At 41.0% G+C, this 20,871-nt stretch overlaps 1 protein-coding gene across 1 annotated transcript in view; it reads left to right on the top strand.

Annotated features, from left to right (window-relative positions):
- The window catches only part of LOC117257249 (voltage-dependent calcium channel subunit alpha-2/delta-3-like), a 44,375-nt gene that overhangs the window by 4,190 nt on the left and 19,314 nt on the right, over window positions 1–20,871 (top strand). The window contains exons 4-14 of the mRNA XM_078168469.1: window positions 1,134–1,349; window positions 2,805–2,921; window positions 5,205–5,264; window positions 10,579–10,741; window positions 11,330–11,461; window positions 13,510–13,570; window positions 13,700–13,850; window positions 14,051–14,125; window positions 14,236–14,325; window positions 18,666–18,779; window positions 19,818–19,896. Of these exons, the coding sequence (XP_078024595.1) occupies window positions 1,134–1,349; window positions 2,805–2,921; window positions 5,205–5,264; window positions 10,579–10,741; window positions 11,330–11,461; window positions 13,510–13,570; window positions 13,700–13,850; window positions 14,051–14,125; window positions 14,236–14,325; window positions 18,666–18,779; window positions 19,818–19,896 (1,258 nt within the window). The remainder of the gene's footprint in view (window positions 1–1,133; window positions 1,350–2,804; window positions 2,922–5,204; window positions 5,265–10,578; window positions 10,742–11,329; window positions 11,462–13,509; window positions 13,571–13,699; window positions 13,851–14,050; window positions 14,126–14,235; window positions 14,326–18,665; window positions 18,780–19,817; window positions 19,897–20,871) is intronic.

Below are 20,871 nucleotides of genomic sequence, written 5' to 3'. Positions count from 1 at the left end.
CACCTTACCTTAAATATCCTGTTTTAACTTTTTTCTGTTTTGGCTGTTCGCCTGTTGTGAGGCTTTGTGGTGTAGTGTTGAATTTATGGCATTGTAGTGAAAGGTGTTTTCAATGCTGTGTCAATTACTCACAGCACTGGTTCTCAACCTGGGGGTCCTAAACTCCCTAAGGGTCACCAAAACTTCATGAAGGATCACAGGCCTTTCTTGATTTAAAGAGATTTAAGGTAACTTTAAGAAATAAACGACTAAAAATAGCAGGCATTTTTCTCAGCATTTCATTTATTTCTGTTAAGTAAACTAAATGAAATTATTTAGATTATTATTTAAGATCGTAACTTCTCACAAATCCCACAGGATAAGGGCACGATGAAGACCTGAGCACAAGTTATATTCACAGAGCCTCCACTCTCAGTATCGTCCTGCATTAAAAAAGTATGCAGTTAAACCAACTAAAGAGCAAATAGAGCAATGTCGACATGTCAGGGAGAAGAAAACACTGAATTTGTCAAACAAGATGCCTGTTAAGCATGTATGGTTGATTTAAAAAAAAAATACAGAGAATTGTACAAAAATGTCAGGAAAACTTATCTCTGATGCAAAATTCTACAAGAAATAATCTGCTCAAAATTGATCAGAATCACTTGTTTTACACAAACGTCCTGCAGTTACTGTTTGGGTTAACTGTGAAGTTTATCAGTTGTTCTGTACTGTTATTGTTATGCATTTAATATAGTACAAAATATCCATAAAATATGACTTACTATGACTTCACTCAATGATAGAAGAGGGGTCCCTGAAGATCAAAAAATTTGGAGACACCTTCTAATGATGCATTTAAGTTCAAGAGCACCACAAAATGACAGCAAAATTGAATTAACATCTCTCAGACACCCAAGTTTAATTTTCAGAGGTGTATTTGTTACAGGACTGCACTGTGGTTTCTATTCTCCTTGAGTGAACATGGCTTCCATTTATTTCATATACAGTATAAATCCTGCATTGACTATTTTCAGCTGTGTCACTGTGATCCCTGTGTCTATAAAAACTCTTTACTCTCTTCTTGCAGTTACAACATGAGTCCCCGTCATGTTTGTTAATCCTCAATATTTGACCCATCCTCACTGTTTCAGGAGCTTTGGGCTATCACAGCGCCGCGTCCAGGGACCAACTCCAGTTCTGAGGCCGGTGCTTCAACCAAGGGCAGCAGGACTAAAAATGCTGCGTGTCTTGGAGGGTGGGACGAAAGCGGAGGAACCAGAGGAGGTCCACGCAAATATGGGGAGAGCGTTCAAACTGCGTATAGAAAGCGGCTCCTGGGTCCAAACCTCGGACCTCCTTGCACTGAGGTGACAGCTCCCTGATATAAGATAAGATTTTAAGTGTGGTGATAGCTGAAGCTCTGTCCTTCCATTTGTTACCAAATATTCATCTCTGTACACATTTTCTTTTTGCAACATGCCCTGCAGATTTGTTCTCTTTCTTTGTGTGTATGTAAGCATTTTGCTCGTGTTCCTGTTCATGGAGGCATGTCTGGAGAGAGCTGTGCCGAGCCAGTCAGCACAAAGCAGTGAGCTGTGAGGGAGCTGACGGGTCGTTAGGGGCTGGTCATTAAGGCTGATCATTAGATGCGTTTGTGGTGAATTACCCGATTTCACTAAGATTTCTGGAAAGGGGGGAACACCGGGACTGTTCGGGCTCCCAGCCTCACTCCTGCATTGGTCATTACTCTAATCAATAATCATGATCAGTGCTTTTGATGGATGGGGCTTAACCTCCTCTTGATGACTGGGGGAGTGTGAGGGAGGAGGAGGGGGGGACTGGGGGACTCGGGGTGCTGAGGCGAGGAGGACAGGCGTGAAATGAACTGTTCTGCTCCACTGCGAACCCACACTCTTCCTTTCAGTAGGTAATTTGTCGCCTCATGTACTGGTGTGTGTGTGTTTTTGTGTCCACACAATGTGTAATATGTTTGAATATGTGCTATGAGCCCGACGCGGCCTGTGTTTATTTTTAGATAAGGTTATTGGAAGTGTGTGTGATGTAGCTGACTGGACAACCTGAGAGGATCAGTTTTTTTGTTTTTATCTGGCATGTTCATGTGTGTGTGTGTGTGTGTGTGTGTGTGTGTGTGTGTGTGTGCGCGTGTGTGTGCGCCAGGCAGGTGTGGGATTATGTAATGTTATATTCCTCGGAGCTGTGGCGGGCTTTGTTCTGTATCACTGGAGGTCCTGTGCATACAGCAGAATCAGCATTATATGAGGTGTAGTTCATTACCCAGAATCGCCCAAGCTTGACACGTTATTATCTTTCTCCTGTGCTTTGACTCCATTTCAATTACCCTCTTACCATGCATAGCCTTCGGATCCAGCCCCACCTCCCCAACCCCCCCGGCCACCCAACATGGCCATCTTCAGCCAATCACGGAGGAAGAAGCAGCATGTGCAGCCAATGACTGAGACAGGATAAAGACTATCAATCATTCTGTGTTGCAGGGAGGGTTTTATCAAGCGTTCATCTGAGACTGGCTGCATGCAGCTTGTCAGCCAACATGTGAAGCCTTATAAGCCTTGTTTAACAATTCCCCATCTCTCTGGAGTCAAACAACGGTGCTCTGAAATGTTGCAGAACACACACAGAAAAGATTATCTTAATGAATTTGTGGACATTTAAGACACTCAAAATAAGTTTATCAACCCTGTGAGTTCAGAAGGTTTGCAGTGTGATTTCCTGCAGCCAGTGTTTTATGATTTACTGCCGACCTCTCTGTCGATGCCACATTTTTGTTTTCTGGTTATTTTCAGAAATATAAAGAACCTGAAAAGTCAGTCAGAGTGGAAGAAATTGACGGTGTGAAACTGGTCAAAAACCTGGCTGTGAAGATGGAGGAAGTGTTTCGGAAAAAAGCAGAGGCCACCAGGGTAGGTAAACAATATTAAACATGTGCAATAAAAAGCATTTAATTTTGTGTCTATAGTTTCTAAGATAAGATATTTGCATCATTACAGCAGCAAACAGGAAAGTGCAAACAAGAAGCATCAGTAAAAACAGTGATATGATAATAAATAGAAGGCAGAATGGCTGAATTCACATTATCCCACGTAGGATGTATACATACTGCACAGTTTGGGATATACTGATAATGCACATGACTGAAGATTGATAATCATTGATTGATTTCTGGAATATCTGGGCAGCATTTTGTTGAGTTTGCCAAATTTTTCGCAGGCGATAACTCTTCTTCTAATGGGCAGTTTGGTGGCTATGTGGAAATTATTGTTTTTGTTAACATATCCACATGAAATGGAAGTTTTAATTTTGTGTAAAAGAAAATCAGTGTCAGAGTATTTTTACATTAAACTCCATGTTTTTTTCTCTTTCTGTAAAACTAAGTAAATTGGTTTCAACTGTTTGATGACTCATCTTGCAATCAGGGGTGCTTACAAATTTCAACCAATCAAAACCACACTTCACTGTTTGAGTTGTAGCTAACAGCAATATGGAGAGAGACAGCAAGAGACATGTGTTTGGATATCAGTGGGCGAAATCTATGTTTTTATTACTAAAACAACATGGCAGAGGTCTAATTCATTCATCGCTCCCTTGTCCTCCTTCTGATGGAGTGGCAAGGGAAGTCTATGGAGCCAACAGTGCACTCAGGGCTGGATTTTGCTATAACTTCCATGTTGAACTAAAATGTAAACCCGCCCACTTTTTAGGGGTCCAATCAAATGGGAAGAACTTGATTAAAACCCCTCTTGTAACTGTACACTGCTCAAATATTCTGTTGTATTATTTTTAGATATAAGATATTATTAATAAATAGGGAGGGTATTATTTTTTTTAAGTCAAGCATGCCCCCCTCCCTACAATAGGCCTAATTTTCGTACACTCCCTAAACTGAGCAGATTAGACTGCTGTATAATGTTGAAAGACCAAATCTGTACTTAATGCAAAAGGTTTGTCTGTAATATGGCCCTTCATGTAATATATTACAGTCCAGGCCTGAGCTGCTGTCAGCCCCACAGCAGCAGCCTGACTGCGACCTCAGCGCACAGGAGCTTGTAACCATTTTAATGCTGCACCTCGCAGGGACTGCTGGGAAATGATAAGGGTTATCTCCCGCCGCCTGATCCCATGTGTGCGACAATTCATGACACCTCAGCCTGGAAATTACACCAATAAGGACAGCGCTTAATTTAATAAACGCAGTTTGACTCCCTGAGATGCATCAAGATATTAAAACCTGTTTTTAATTATGTGAAACAGTATACACGAGAAAAATAAATAAATAAATAAAGCACAGGTGTGATAAATTCTAATATAATGACGTCATCACTTTTGCACCAAATTGAAAAGCGAGGCAGTGACCTCAATAAAGCGGCAGAGGTCGGGTGTCTACAGAAGGAAAATTATGCACAGGCCCACCACTGTATTCTCTATTATAAATCACAAAACATTAAATTTATTACATGATGTTTTTTTTATTATTGTTATTATTTGCCAAGTGCTGACAACATGAGATCTCGCCATGGGGGTCAATTGAATTTGGCCACCACCGCCTCCGTTGTGTTTATATAGCAGTTATTTTGACACGTGTGACAGATGTTAATTACCTGCTTGGCTCCGAAGGCGAGAGGGACTGTAATGTTTGGGTGGCATTTCCCCCGGAAACACAGAACCAAGCACATTTTGCAGAAGTGGAGTTAGGCTATTACAGAAGCCATCGCTGCTTTTGGTACACGGCATGAAATCCTGCTCCAACCTGCCTCCATCAATCATCTCACAGCGGCACTCCACAGTAGTGGCCCACATTTTATGCATATTTTTTACCCTTTAAAAAAAAATACTATCAGGGTTTGCCAAGGAGGGAGAGAGAGTACTGGCATCAGATCTTATTATTGAGTTCAACTTAAAGCAAAAGCTGGATATGGATTTCATCCAAAGATTAATCTAAAGCCTGGCAGTGGCCCTCCATCATGTTCCTCCTCAGTGGGATGACGTTTGTTGGGGTTTGAAAATAATAGAGAGGCAGAGCAATGTGCAAACAGCAAGTCTGAGTGTGGATAAACTTCTGGGAATAAATGGGCTCACTAGAAATCTTTATGAAGTTTAAAAAAATATGCATGTTTAATATGGTCATTAACATTTATTTTAAACATGTCACACTACACTTATTGAGTAACCTTTCTCCCTCCTCTCAGCGGCTGGTGGAGGCTGCAGAAGAAGCGCACCATCAGCATGAGGATAATCCCGACCTGCAGGTGAGGTTTGTCCCGGACAAAAGAAAAGGAAAGAAAGGAAAAGAAAAAGAGGAACATAATTATTAAAAATGTGGTGTGTCATTGTGCAGGATGAATCACTTTTAGTTGGGCTGGGTTGCAAGGTGAGAGAAGGGTAATAGGCCCTAAAAGTCTTTAATTGCGTAGGCATCGTCCTTCACACTGATGTCCTGTCAGCGCTTTGATACATAATACTTCTTTGATAAGCAATGCCGCACATATTGAAGGCTGCGGCGCCATGCTGTCATAACTCAGAGCAGGACTGAGCTGCTGCAGCGCCTTTAAGTTCAGTACAGTACAGAAGTGGAGAGTGTCCTGGTGTTGCATGCAGAATAAAAGGCTGTGCTTGAGGTTATAATGCATGGTTAAATATTTCGATATCAGGAGGTACTGGACTTGGAAAATGGGAGACAGAAGTCGGCCTGCATCGCTTCGAGTTTTAATGCTATTTCACAGGATGTGCTCATGTGCTCAGACTCTTTCCAGGACATTATTTAGCGGCTCTCATTGCGGATTTCCAGGGCGCACTGAGCTTCCTCCGTGTCTGCAGAGGGAATGCAGTATTTCTGTCGTTTATTAGCTCTCCCTCTCTCTCTCTCTCTCCTTCTCTCTCCCTCTCCCTCTTTCTGTCCAGTGGACAAAGATAAATGAAACTCTTTTGCGCGGCGCATTGTTTCACTTTCATGGCTCTAGATTGGAAACCCAGTCGAGCAACAAAACACTGAAATAACGGCAGCACTTCACAGTTAATAGTAGCATTTACATCATAGGAATACATTTGAGTCACCTTGTTCCCTGCCACTTTCTCTGCTGTTCACACAGACAGAAGAACGCAGGTAGCTTTAACACCTTTAAGAGAAAATACCACTGCTATTTTTAAGTAATAATAAAGGAAATATTGTTTTTTTTCCCCACTATTATCCTTGAAAATATGTCACCAAAACTTTAATGCATCTATAGCATCTGCAGTGTGGCTTTGGTCTTTTAAAGATTAGTACGAAAATGCACTTTGATGTAGGATTAATGCTTGTGTGGGACTTGTTTTCATTGCATTTTTTTAAATGAAATATATTTCTGTAAGAAAACAAAGTGCCCATTTTCTCCACTTCATAGACAGTTTGTTATCTCTCAAACCAGTAATCCTTAAATTAAACAATATGGACTCCACAAATATATAAAAACACATCTGATTAAATTATTTGCATTATTTTTATTTCTGAAATATTTCATTAATGTTTCTGTAAACTTGACATAATTTTATGATAGATGCAGTGGCTTTCATTTTATATTTTGCCACAGACAAACATCTATCTCTTAACACATCAATGGTTTTATATGTATATTAGAAATGATATGGGAAAAATCTTCTATACTTTTAATAAGTTCATTTGAATAGTTTTATTCGAGCAGTTGACATCCAGGCCTATCACTGACATTTCATCTTAAAGGCCATAAAAAATAATAAGGAAAATTCAATATCCACCTGTGATAATGATGTGATGTCATGATATTACTCCTTGTGGCATCATTTAGCCAGCCTCGCCTCCCCTGACACCGCACATTTTTCACGCACCATTTCACTGACCACAATGAGATAAGCCGGCGGCTCTTATCTCAGCTGCTTCGTGTCAGGACAGTCCGGTGTTTTGCATTGACCTGAGCGTATAGTCGGTGGTTCAAGGGTGTGCGGATCAGGTCGGATGGAGCAACAGAGACTTGGCTCTTAGTTAAAAAAATGTGTTAAGTTTAATGTTGCTTTGGTGTAGTGTTTGCGAACAGAGCTTTTCCTTTATGAGATCCTAGAAAAAGCCTCCTGTAGATTTTTTAAAATATGGGCCATTTTAAAAATATTAAAATAGTTTTCTTTAAATGTTGTTTGTGTGCTTCAAAACTTAATCTTTCTGCAAATACCTTGTCAAGATAAAGGACTAAATTTCTGTTTTTGTGACTGACTGAGAAACATTTGAAGCACAAGTAAAAAATAAAAATTATAGTGTCATTTAGTAATCCTTTTTTTGCTGTGTATTTCATATTTCTTGTATTAGAAAATACAAATTAATGATTATAAAAGGATGTTTGAAAATATTAAAATCCACATAATTTAGTTTTTTATTTGCTGCTGCTACCATGGTCATTTTTCAAACCATAAAAAACTTGAGTTGACCCAGTAACACTGTTACAAAATGAAGCTACAGAGTAATACTCTAATTGATTTGTATGGTGAAAAGCACACTTTATTTTGCTCCTATGCTGAATGTTTTTTATTGATCACATATTACTGTAACCTAACATTTCAATCATGTCCACATGAACGATGTGATCCGTAACACCAGGGCAAGAACAGATTAGTTTTGACTCCATGAAGCTGCAGTGAGAGTCAGGGCCTGTTAAACCTTCAGTGTATAGGAGAGTAAAGCTTATCGAGACCCACCATCTCCAGATATTGTTGTGTGGGTACACAGTAAGGCCCAGCAGCCTGTAATGGAGGGCAGATCTCTGCAGTCGGGGCCTACAGCTAACTGCAGTGGTGTAAGAGTCAGTGGGGCGTCTCAGAGAGCTGCAGTGTCCCACGGCCTGCTCTACAGTAATAACCCTGGTGGTTAACGTGCCTCTCTACAGCACTATCAGTTCTGCTGAGAGTGCACGTTTCTCTCCCCTGCTGCTCCCTCTCTGCAGCAACACCCCACCACCACCACCATCTCCTCTACCCCCCCACCCCGCCCTGCCGCAGCTCGTCAGAGAGCTGCTCAGGCGTGGTATGAGCTGTCAGGGGCTGCTTGATGGTGATGCCCGCGCGGCCTCCCCCGAGTGTGATGCTGTAAAGTCCATCACTCCTCCATCTCTCCTCTTTCTCTCCCTCTCTCTCTCTCTCAGAGCAGACAATAAGGACCACAGGCCACAGAGAGGCCGCTCACAGAGGATGAGGTAGTCTTTCTTCTGCAGCGGCAGGCAGTGAAGGACAGGACAGACAAACTGTTGGGTTTCAGCAAAGGGAGGCCAGACCCTTTACTGGCAGTCATGAAGTCCTCTTTGCACGTCCAGGTCCTTCTTAGACCCCAGTGACCAGTGATGATTACAACTGCAGTAGTTAATGCACAGTTTGACTCACTGGGAACATTTAAAACTGCAACAACTAAACAGAAATCCACAAAAAAATGCAAACTTGTTATTATATTTAATGAAAAGACCAGTTTTTAATTTTGAGTAGCTGTAGCTGAGGTGGCACAGCAGACTGATTTATCCCTGCTTGCTTCTTGCCACAAAGTGATCTTGAGCAAAACACTGATCTCCAAAATTGCTCCTAAATAGCGTAGGTGTCTTTTTTAGGAGGGACACAGGGGCCACATTTCCCTAAATATTTCAAACATGTGCATTTGTCCCCCCAGTATAAACATGAAAGTAACAGAGGACTTTTAATTTGAAGAAATTAAAGACTTTAACACATTAAATTGATGCAGGAAATGCATAAATTGGTGCATAAAAATTCACCAGAATGAGAAAAAGTAAGTGTTTGATGCCCAAAGTCTGGTGTTATTGTGACACTTTCACTGTTGCACTACTTCATTCTGTCCTTTTTTACTTAGGATTTCTGAAAGACATAACCTGCATAAGGAAAATTTATCTAACCCCTTAAAGGATTAGTTCACATTTTTTCAAGTTTGCCTTTTGTAAAACAGTATTTATATTCCTGTATGCATGCAGTTTTTGGTTGCTGTAATTCAGGGGTCTCCAAACTTTTTGCAATAGGAGCTAGATTAGATAGTGTGAAATACTTGGGGGCCAGTTTCGTTTTGCCTCATATGGGTTATTGGAAAAAAAAGCCACGTGCAAATAAGACAAACGAAATAGTTTCCTTATTCAGTGAAAAAGTATTCGACGGCCCTTGCTGTCGACTTCACACTAGTTTGCTGTGGCCATGTAAGCTACCTCACAGGAAATGTCTGCTGCTAGGTAACCGTTTGCTTGCTTGTTTACTGTCTATGAAAACGCATTAGGTCCACCTGCATATGATCGTCCCACTATCATGAGGTGAACAGAAAAAGTGAACTTACTTAATTAACCAATATTGTGTGGCGGACAACATTTAGTATATTTTAAAAGACAACCCACAAGCCATTTAAAAACAGCCAGGGGGCCACAATTAGAAAATTGTTTTCAATATCCATATGGGCACTAGTTTTTAGGGCTGTACCTGACTCAGAATTATATCAGTTGAATTGGATTTGGCTGATCAATATGAATATTAAACTATTCCTTCCATTTTTCCAAACAGAGTTTCAGTGTGACAGTGACATTCACATAATATAGTAAACAAGGCAAGTTAGCTCCCTGAGCTAATGTGGGTTAGAACACGGCATCGGACTAAATTGCTGTGAGCTGTAAATTCACTACCTGTAAGCAGAAGGCAGAGGATACCATTATTGTCGAGCCTGACCGGGCAAAGTCTCTACTCCTCTAGGCAGCTGCCTCCGACTCAGTCAAGCCCTTTTACACGGAGATTGCACTATAGGGCCGTAACTAAGTCCCTTTTTATGTCTACTTCGCATTTTAACACAGAACCAAACGATGGCGACATCATCCCACTCTAGTGTGTGATTGTAGACTGCATGCCGGCATCCCTTAACCAAAAGAGGCACGACATGCGTGATTTATTACACAACAGCATCAGCCTCTTGGCAGCACTTTATAAACAATAACAGTGGCATTAACATAGCAATAACAGTCATTTACCTTCTCCGTTATTTGGCTTATTGTTTTCCCAATTTGTGGACATTTACCACCACTGTTTTTCTTCTTTAAGTTAGCTGCTAACTGCTACTGGCTGCTTTTTAAATCTCCCGGGGTGGGTTGCACACACAACACATCAAAACATCACATCTGTCATGGCCATGATACCATTCTGCCAGCTGTACTGTTTACACAGATGCTGTTTCAGCACTGTTACTACGTCCCATGGCAGCTTAAAGGCGAGACAACTCTGTTGCTCGTATCTTATGTACAGAATGGCGAGGCGGCATAATGGCGCGATAATCCTGCCTTGAACAGGCAGTGTTAAAGGGGCGTCAGGCTCACCTTGGGTCTTGGTTTTCAGTTGCCTGTACCAGAGAGCAGCTTGAGAGTGAGGAGCACTCACTCTGCAGCTAAATCTGGGGACTGAAACGTCTTTAGAAGTACTGACTGACCAAAAAAAAAACACTGCTCAACTTGAGGAATTTTAATCAATCCTTTAATATATACACATTGCTCTAATAGTTTTATTACAGCTAACTTTTGCCGTATGCCTTCTTCTCCCCAGTACGAGTACTTCAACGCTGTGCTGATCAATGAAGTGGACGAGGAGGGGAATAACGTAGAGCTGGGAGGAGAGTTCCTCCTGGAGCCCAATGACCATTTCAATAACCTTTCAGTCAACCTGAGCCTCAGCGTGGTGCAGGTGCCCACCAACATGTACAACAAAGGTGAGAGCTCAGCCCGCAGCATGTGCACAGTCCGGATTATGTGAGCATTATTTACTTACTGTGAGCTGATGAACGGGGAGGAGAGGAGGAGGAGGGAGGAAAGTAAGTGGTGAAAGTGAGAAATGGTGAAGCTGTATCAGTGTCACAGGCTGGGTGAAGTGGAGTTGGGGGATCGATAGTGTTCCAGACATAAAGGAAAAGCAACTGCAGAGCTCTCAGAGAGACTGGGAAGAGCGCAGAGAGGGGGATGGTGGGAAAGATGTTTGTCATACGCTAGCTGTTCAGTCGCTTCTTGTTTTTTAACAGAGTGTCACCTCTCCCTGTGTATCACCAGGGCTGCTTTTGTTTGGCTATAATGGACTCCCCATAACTCTCTGTTCACAGCACAAAGGGAGGCTCGTCCAGCAGGAGGAGGGGAGGGGATGATTTAGTCACAGGCATTGTATCTCCTTCAGGGGGGTCAATAAGGGACAAAGGTCAACTGTGCTCTCAGTAATGGTGACCAGGATGATTACTATTATCACCGTTTAATTTACTTGTTTCTCTTCTTCTCTCCCCTCTCTGTGTGTTTGCTCACATCCTCCTCAGATCCTGACATAGTGAACGGAGTTTACTGGTCCGAGGCTCTCAATAAAGTATTTGTAGATAATTTTGAAAGAGACCCAACACTAATCTGGCAGTACTTTGGGAGCGCTAAGGGATTCTTCAGGCAGTACCCCGGTGAGTGCTGCCACTCTGTCGTCCCATTTCGCTGTCTGTCCCTGTGTGTGTGTGAGATTATATATGTGTGTGTGTGTGTGGGAAAAGAAAGGCTTGTCTCAAGGGAGCCATCAGCCGTCAGGGCAGGAAAAAACCCCAGATCAGAACAAATGATTTAGAATTACTAAAAGGGTAATTTGGTTAATGTTGTAATTTTACAGACCATCAGAGAGGATGCATGTATACAGACTGTAATTAATCAGAATTTGCCCGTGTGGGTCCAAAGTCGTACTGAGAAACAGTGCATGTCTGCTGGATCCAGCCAAACTTATCAGACCATCACAGTGATGTGAAACTGCAGTGCTGCAGTGAGGCTACAGAGATGAGATACAGCTGATGATAGTCTAATACAGATATGGACTCTGTTTGTTTAATGTATCATAAAAAGAGATTTCTTTCACCAGTGTTTAACAACATCCTTTTGCTAATATATTCATTATTTAATTTTATTTGAAAATTACACTTCACTGAACTCTTAATGACAGATAGAGCCCTTAATATGTGGCTTATACTGTAGGCAGAGGTGAAAAGCAACTAAGTACATCTACTCATATACTTTACCTAAGTTACATTTTGAGGTACTTGAACTTTACCTCCATTTTATACTGCCTCACGCTTGTACTCCATTGAATTTAAATGGGAAATACTGCTCTTTTTACCTTTCTGATTAAGACTTTACAAAACATATAATGAGTTTATGAAATATGATGCATTTTGTTGGTTAAATCAGCCAACAGAGTAGAAAGCAGTGTAAAATAGCACCTTCATCAACTACAACATTAAAGCTTTACTATGCGGAATGTCAGTTACTGTTGTGTTACATGTTGTGAGTGAAAGTGGTGTTTTGCCTCGCTATTCAACACATTCGTATTGACGTTTGGTCACGGACTTTCCACGTCCAGATTCGACATGCAAGGTACCCTGGGTGCGTTGGTTGCCGACATTCTGGGACACTGTGTCAAGTTCTGCCTGTTACATGCATTTTCTTCTTTCAAAATACACTTCCGTTTACACAGGAAATTTACCGTTTACATACAGTCTCTTTCAAAATAAACGCACTACGTCACAAATTGATGTTTTTTCCTTCAACAACAAATGCACATGGTCAGGTTTAGGCAACAAAAGCACATGGTTAGGTTTAAATGGACGCCTATTTTCATTGGTTTCTGACTTTGCAAGTCAATGCCCAAGCACCGGATTTCAGCGACTATTATTATTATTATTTTTTGTATGTGTACTTGTTTTTTTTGTGTTTTTTTTCTGCGCTGTGTCTCTCAGACACCTGCCGCTAATGTTCTGGCACCTAGACACTACCTTTTTTATATGTGATGACTGTGAGGGGTTACTTTTGTATGAGTTTTCACACTCTTTTTTTTTTTTTTAGGAAAATCCTGCATAGTATATTTTTATAGTACTGCCAGTGCCTACATGTTAAAACCTCTCAAGTCTTAAGTATTTCCCTAAAACCTACATGAACAAGAATCAAACATAATGTTAAAAAAAAAAAAACCTGAGGTCTGAGAGTTACGAAAACATAACCTCCAAAGTGAAGGTTATAATAATGATACAGCACTGACTGAGGCCACTCTGTGTGAGTCCTTTTTTACTATTGATACTTTTGGTACTTTTGTACTTTAAAGTAAAACTCTAAATGCAGGGCTTTTACCTATAATGGAGTATTTCTATAGTGTTGTCACTTCCCCTTTAAGTAAAGGATCTGATCATTTCTTTCACCACTGACTACAAGGCTCAATACATCTGAAACAAAATCATTGGTCGTCAGTTTGCAAAGCCACAGCCTTTCAAACATAAAGTATTTTTGCCAACCTCTTTGTGAATATGTTTTGTTTTTGGTGTTTTTTAAAAGCCTAGTCAGCTTCATACATACAACCACACAGCATATACTGTATAACAGCGACAGTTTGCCTGTGTTTATCCACTGTGAAATGTTATTTTCTGTTACCTTCTCTCATACGTTCTCTTGATTTACTTCCTGATCTGTTTCACAGGTGTAAAGTGGCATCCAGATGAACATGGTGTCATTGGCTTTGACTGTAGAAACAGGAAGTGGTAAGCCTCTAACTACCAAACAAAATGCACTCCTCTCGTTGCTGCATCATATTGTTGCAAATATTTCGATTTCTTCTCTTAGTACTGCAACAAGGTATCCAATTGTTGTAATGTGACGCCATATTTCAGGTACATTCAGGCAGCAACGTCTCCGAAGGACGTTGTTATCTTGGTCGATGTCAGTGGGAGCATGAAAGGACTGAGGCTGACCATTGCCAGGCAGACTGTCTCCTCCATATTAGACACACTTGGAGATGACGACTTTTTCAACATCATTGCAGTAAGTTAAACCAAACTGTCAGCTTTGTTTTCGTTTTTTCGTTTGTGCATAGTGATGTCCTATTTCTCTGTAACCTCAGTCTATTATCTCTTATCTTAACAAATAGTTTTTAACCAAAGACATGCCTGTTAGAATATTTCAAATAACTGAAGCTCAGCTCATGGAAAACACTAATCTGTCTCAATGTTGTGTGTCCTCAGTATAATCAGGAGATCCACTACGTAGAGCCTTGTTTGAATGGCACGCTGGTCCGAGCCGACAGAACCAATAAAGATGTGAGTTGAGCTCAAACTGACATGTGATGACTGTAAGTGGATCGTATCGGGTAAATTTGTGTGATTAATGTTTCAAACCTTTCTTTTCTACTGTTGTCATTATCTGCCAGCATTTCCGTGAACATCTGGACAAGCTGTTTGCCAAAGGGATCGGGCTGCTGGGTGAAGCTCTGGCTGAGGCGTTCACGATCCTGAATGATGTAAGTTCCGGTACAGTAAACCTCTCTGCACGAGCCTGCACTCTATCTGTGACTGTCAGTTTAATAGAGATGCTGTGCAAACACAAATCTTCCCGGTCTATATTCTACTGACATAATGTATAACCATGGGCGGACTATGAGACAGTGGGCACTGGGTATAGAAAGGCAAAAGGCCCCACCACCTCTGCTACATAGGAGCAACACGCCTAGACTTTGTAGTGGCTTTGCTGCTTTTTTTGTGTCTTTGTAGTTCTTATCTTTTTGTGGTTTTGTCTTGTCGTAATTTTAAGTCTCTTTGTAGTCATATTGTATCACTGAGGTAATTTTATGTCTCTTTGAGATCATTTTAAGTCTCTTTGTAGTTGTTATGTGTCTCTTTGTAGTTGTTGTGAGTCTCTTTAAGTAATTTTGTGTCTCTTTGTAGTCCTTTTGTGTCGCGTCGTAGTTGTTGTGAGTCTCTTTAAGGTAATTTTGTGTCTCTTTGTAGTCATATTGTATCACTGAGGTCATTTTATGTCTCTGAGATAATTTTGTGTCTCTTTGTAGTCCTTTTGTGTTTCTTTGTAGTTGTTGTGAGTCTCTTTAAGGTAATTTTGTGTCTTTTTGTAGTCCTTTTGTGTCTCTTTATAGTCATATTGTATCACTGAGGACATTTTATGTTTCTTTGAGGTAATTTTGTGTCTCTTTGTAGTCATATTGTATCACTGAGGTCATTTTATGTCTCTTTGAGGTAATTTTGTGTCTCTGAGGTAGTTTTAAGTCTCTTTGTAGTCGTTTTGTGTCTCTTCGTAGTTGTTGTGAGTCTCTTTAAGGTAATTTGGTGTCTCTTTGTAGTCATTTTGTGGCCCTGAGGTCATTTTCATGTCTCTTTGAGCTAATTTTATGTCTCTTTGTAATCATTTTGTGTCTCTTTGAGGTAATTTTAAGTCTCTTTGTAATCATTTTGTGTATCTTTATAATCATTTTGTGTCTCTTTGTAGTCATTTTGTGTCTGTTTGAGGTCATTTTGAGTCTCTTTGCAGTCAGTGTGTGGCTCTGAGGTAATGTTTTGTCTCTTTGTGGTGGTTTTGTGTCTCTTTGTAATCATTTTTGTATCTTAGGTAATTTTGTGTCTTTTGTAGTCATTTTGTGTCTCTTAAAGGTAATTTAGCATCTTTTTGTGTCTGTTTTGTGTCTCTTTGAGGATATTTTTGTCTTGTAGTCATTTTGTGTCTCTTTTTGGTTGCTTTGCCCCTTTTACGGTACTTTTGGGTCTCTTTGCGGTTCCTTTGCATCTTTTTGTGGCCTTTTTGGGTCTCTTCCTGGTCAGTGCCGCTTAACTTGAGTGACATTTTGCAGTTGAAGACCAGGGGGGCCCCTGGCACTTTGGACACTAATAATCCAGTTATGTGCATAACAAAGGAGATCAACAAAATATTTCTTTACTGTTTACTGATTTTGTGACAATGCTGTTGAGTATTCATGAGTTTTCACAAAATGATTCATTTATTGATTAATGTGACATAAAAATAATGACTTTCTCGGATATCGCAGATGCACTTTGCTTTCATTTAACTGAAGGACTCCACTTGACCAGAACATTAGGAAAACTTTCATTTTACAAGCCACATTTGTTTTCAGTGACAGGAAGTGTTGGAGTACAACCCTCGGCATGTTCTCAGCTAATCATAAGAAGCAGCACACTCCAGTCAAATATACTTGAGCGTTTGGGAGGTGTGTCGCCTGTCGAAACGCTCCAGCGGTATCCCTGTTCCGCCCTCCAAACACAGACACATCTATTCTGAATCGTGATTAATGGCTCTAATTAATGTCGATGATTAATAACGTGGCTGATTGGAACACAAAGCAGATAAGGCCAGGAGCCACGCCACACTCCTTTTATCTCCCTGTTTTCAGGCGAGCTTTGGCTGCGCCGCTGAAGCTGAGGGACTGCAGCTTTTACCTCTGCATTTGTCAGATTAATTAAAGCCCTGCAATGAATATGGTAATCAGGTAGCCAGTAGCCTACTATGGAAATTCACTGCTACACCCACTGCCCAGTGAATGAAGTCAGAATACAGCCTATCACAGACCGAATCTAAAAGAAACTCGTTTCACTTGAAGAGCAATGCACCATTTTCATAAGAGCGGTGTAGAGATACAAAAGAGCAAAGTCTCCTCCTTTCACAGGCCGATGATGTGAAAGAATCACAAAACAGCGAGCATATATTAAAAAAAAACAAAACAATTGTAACCCACCCCCTTGTTGAATTTTAAAGAAAGAACATTGATTTGCCTCTCAAACAACAAGGGCTTGGGACTGATTAGATTTTATCAGCATCAATTACTTAATGATCCTCTTATTGATTATGTCTTTTATCATTAACATGTAGATTTACTTATTCTTGTTTACTTACAATACTGAAACAGATTGCTTAATACACTGTACATTCAAACAAACAATAAGTTTAAGGACAGAATAATTGATTAAACTAAACTTAACTAAGATTTAGGATGTTCTAAACATCACCAAAAAACATGCATTTTTGTGTAGGGCATGTAGAGGTGTTGAATGGTGCGAAAGGAAAAGAAACAGATGCAGGGTGGACACCAGAGAGAAAAGGAGGAGGTTAAGCACATATAGCCCAAGAGCCCAGGTGAACCACATGAGCTGCCTGACCCGCCAATGTCACCAGGAGGAGAGCCCACAGGCTGTGGTGTTGGCGTCACACACTGGACCGACTTTTTGCACAGGAGCCATTTTGACTTGTGAAAGCCGCAGGTGTAAATTATCAAATTAAGGATGGATGAATTTTATTTAGCTGCTTCAGTTTCGGGGTCATGATATTGTCCGTGTGCACTGTCATCACTTACTAGGACACTTAAATGGAAGAGAGCCATATTTAAAGATATACTATGCAGAATTTTCCTGAAAAAATAATGTATAGACTCATACAGACATAATCCCTCTCAATCATCCCTTACGACCCACTAGAGGAGTGTGGCGGTGTATTTTTTATTTTCTGTGCTCGGGACGTTTCTGGGCTTGTAACCCCAGCACTCAAGTGAAGCTGGACCTTTACAAAAAGGCAGCAACCACATTCCAGACCATGAGCAGCAGTCATCATAATGGGTGCTAATATAGCAAGGCAAAACACCAAATACCAATCAAACATTACATTAAAGTACATTAGTACATTAAAGTGATCCATTGTCCTACTCACTTCTCTTTTTATGTTTTCATCCCTCACACCAGCTGCCAATCAGGGCTTTAGATGTGTCACACACTGTGTGAACGGCGACAAATAGGTTCCCCTAGAAGGCTTTTTTTATATTACATTTTAGCTAGAGTTTCCCTCTTTTTTAGGAAATGGGAGCACACAACATACTGATACAGTCAATTAAAAATTCATTCATAGCTTTTTGTATAGGCCCAGTTGAATATTGCAATAATAATGTGTGGTTATCAAAAAATACCACGGCACACCTGGATTTGCATCATGATACACCAGTGTGCTGTGGCACACTATATGAAAACCACTGTTTTAGCCCACCTAATTAATATCATTAATAACATTAACATGTTCTTTTTCTATATTCAAAATTGATTCTGTGAAAAAAAATCTATTTTGAGCAAAACAATTCACATTAAGTTAAAATCTTACTGATGTCTAACTTACTTTAGAGTTTATTTCCTGTCATTGACCATGAAAATTATAGATTCTAATCAAACATTTATTAATAGACTTTAGAAATGTATTGTGTCATGCACATACACGTGCCTAACCAATACAAACTTTTAAGACAAAACAAACTATATTGCAGTGGTGAAGCAGTTGTCAGACATGAACATAACTTCCTAACAACAAGAGAGTTGTGAGGGCCTCCTGATGCTCAGCCTGTGTGAAGTGAGAGTAGCAGCGCTCAGCAGTTTTCATCCCACGATCGTGTCACTACATCCTCCTCTCCGTCTCCAGATTCTCTCTGCTACAGGTCAATAAACCGCTTAATTACTGCGATGCATCTTCTGGCATCAGAATAAAGTGTACCAGGCTCCTCAGGTTTATTTACCAAGACATTATCTGTGTTTTTATTGACTGATGGCTGCACAGCTGCCATATCCGACATCATCATCATCATATACAGTGGAAACAGACGGCTCTGTTCACTCTACGCTGTATGTCTGAAACTTTAATGTGCTGCTGCCTGTCTTGTCCAGGACACTCCTCTAAAGGAGATGTTTAATCATGATGAGGCTTTTTTCTGGTTAAATAGATTTAAGTAATTAGAAATTAAATAACTACACGTAGATTAACTGGCTTTTTAATCTATGTCGTCCTGTGTTTCCTCTCTTTCTGCAGTTTAATCACACTGGACACGGCAGTTTGTGCAGCCAGGCCATAATGCTGGTGACCGACGGGGCGACTGAAATGTATGATGACGTTTTTGAGAAGTACAATTGGCCAGAAAGAAAGGTGAGCCTGTCTCTTTTTTCCCCCTCTCTCCTCTGTTCCTCACGGTGTTTGATTTTCAATGTTACTCATGTACTTTTTCAGGATTTTCTGTTTGCTCTGCACTTTTTCTCCCAGCAGGGATAAATGTACATTTTAATACTTCATGCCAGCTGGAGCGCCTGTCATGACTTTCTGAGGCATGCTTTCGTTTTTACTTCATTACCACTTATAACTTTGTAATGTACAAACCATGTCAATGTGCTGTTTTTCAATGTGTTGATACATTACAGCGCAGTATATATCCCCAAGTGGAATAAAACATGAGAAATTAACTGCTTTTAGTACAGTACAAGCAGCTCAGTCTCAAAGGCGCTGGTCCTCGCCCCCACACGGCTGTGCTCCCTCTCCACATTTCTTCCTGGACTCAACAATGGCTTTTAAATCTTTTGTTAGCCTCCCTTTGTAAGACCTAAATGCAATTGAAATGAAATGGACTGCTGTGCCACTCACAAAGCAATAAAAACAACAGCTCAGGGGCTTTTGTTCAGTCCTATCAAGCATATGTGTGTTGGCAGTGTTTGGCAGGGTACAGGGCAGTGTTTGGCAGGGTACCCCATCCCCCCCTCACACAGCCTCAGGGCTGCTATATGGCAGCCATTCAGTGTTTTCTATATGCTTCGTGCTTAGCAAAGCATCTGGAGCCAATGAGCCGTGCAGGTTTGGCAAAGTGTCACACAGCGTGCTTTAAAAGGACAGTGGAACATGCCCTCGTGCCAAACCCCCAACAAAAGAAAATTAACTAAATTTAACTGCAGAGTGCAAACTGAAAAAAAGACAAAGATGGACAGAAAAGGTGAAGAATGAAAAGAAAGAGCCGGAAAATCAGTTTAAGGTTTAGTGTTTCCTCGTGAGGATGTAAAAACATGCAGCTCCTTCTTGCTCCAAAGCCTGATAGAATCAGGGCAGGAAGATAAAGTGCTAAGGAGACACTTCACTTTGCATGTTTTTTTTAATCCTTCCATCTTTGAAACTGTCGACATCTATGTGTCCTCTGCACAGGTGCGAATATTCCCGTACCTGATTGGACGAGAGTCTGCGTTTGCTGATAACCTCAAATGGATGGCTTGTGCCAACAAAGGTTTGGGACTTTTTGATAAAAACATCTCAAGACAGCTTCATGTCAGAGTGTCGAGTACGAGCTGATGTGGTGATTCTGCAATGATGGTGGAGGATGCGCGGGTATCCGTGTGGTTTGGCCGTGTATGTGTATTTGTGTGCGTGCATGCATGTGTATGTGTGCTGGCTCAGATTCTTTCTGCCAAGAGGCAATGAAGTGGCACTTGGGGGGGTCAGAGGTCAATCCGCTCTAATCCCTCTTCCTGTCAGAGTGTCTCCCCCTTGGCTGCTCGCTGCTGATGGCTCCCACGTGTCAACGCTCTGGATGAGTGCCCTCTGGAAGGGAAAGTCACAGGCAGGAAAACAGATCACAGAGGGACTGTGGGGGAGACAAGCCCCAAACATCCTTCCCTATACAGACCCCCACTGTGGAGTAACCTTACATGTCTCATATGAAGCATTGTCAGCAACAGCAGGAGCTGGCACAAGTCAATGGCTCCTGTGTCACTGGGAGCTGAACCACCGGAAACCTGTTTCCATAGTGCTTCAGTACAGTGCAGTTATGTCAGGGACATCAGCAGAAAAAACTACGTTTTGTAAATGGGTGCAATGGTAGAACTTGGACACCAACCCAGTTACCAACCTGGATACGTTACATTTATCCATTATTATGAGGCAGATACGTTGAAACTGTACGTTTCTTTATGTTTCAACAACACTGTGCTTAATGTGTGGTTATGTTGAGGCACAAAACCACTTTGTTATGGTTAGGAAAAGATCGTTTTTTAGCTTAACACACATTAAGTGTTTGCCTCTCTACTGGCCAGACGGGCCAATCAGATGGAGGGATGTCCCTGCCCATCCATAACCAGTGGATGAGGGACTTTATGTCCAGCCTTAATTTTAAAGAGATTTGCTGCTCAAATTGTAACTCAGATAAAAAATTCCAAAAGGTGAGGGCCGCCTCTCTGAAATACTTCCAGAGCTTTCAGTTAAA

The sequence above is a fragment of the Epinephelus lanceolatus genome, chromosome 1 (genome assembly GCF_041903045.1).
Source record: "Epinephelus lanceolatus isolate andai-2023 chromosome 1, ASM4190304v1, whole genome shotgun sequence".
NCBI classification, from domain to species: Eukaryota; Metazoa; Chordata; class Actinopteri; order Perciformes; family Serranidae; genus Epinephelus; species Epinephelus lanceolatus.
Note: the sequence above shows the minus strand (reverse complement) of the source record. Positions and strands in the feature narration are given on the sequence as shown.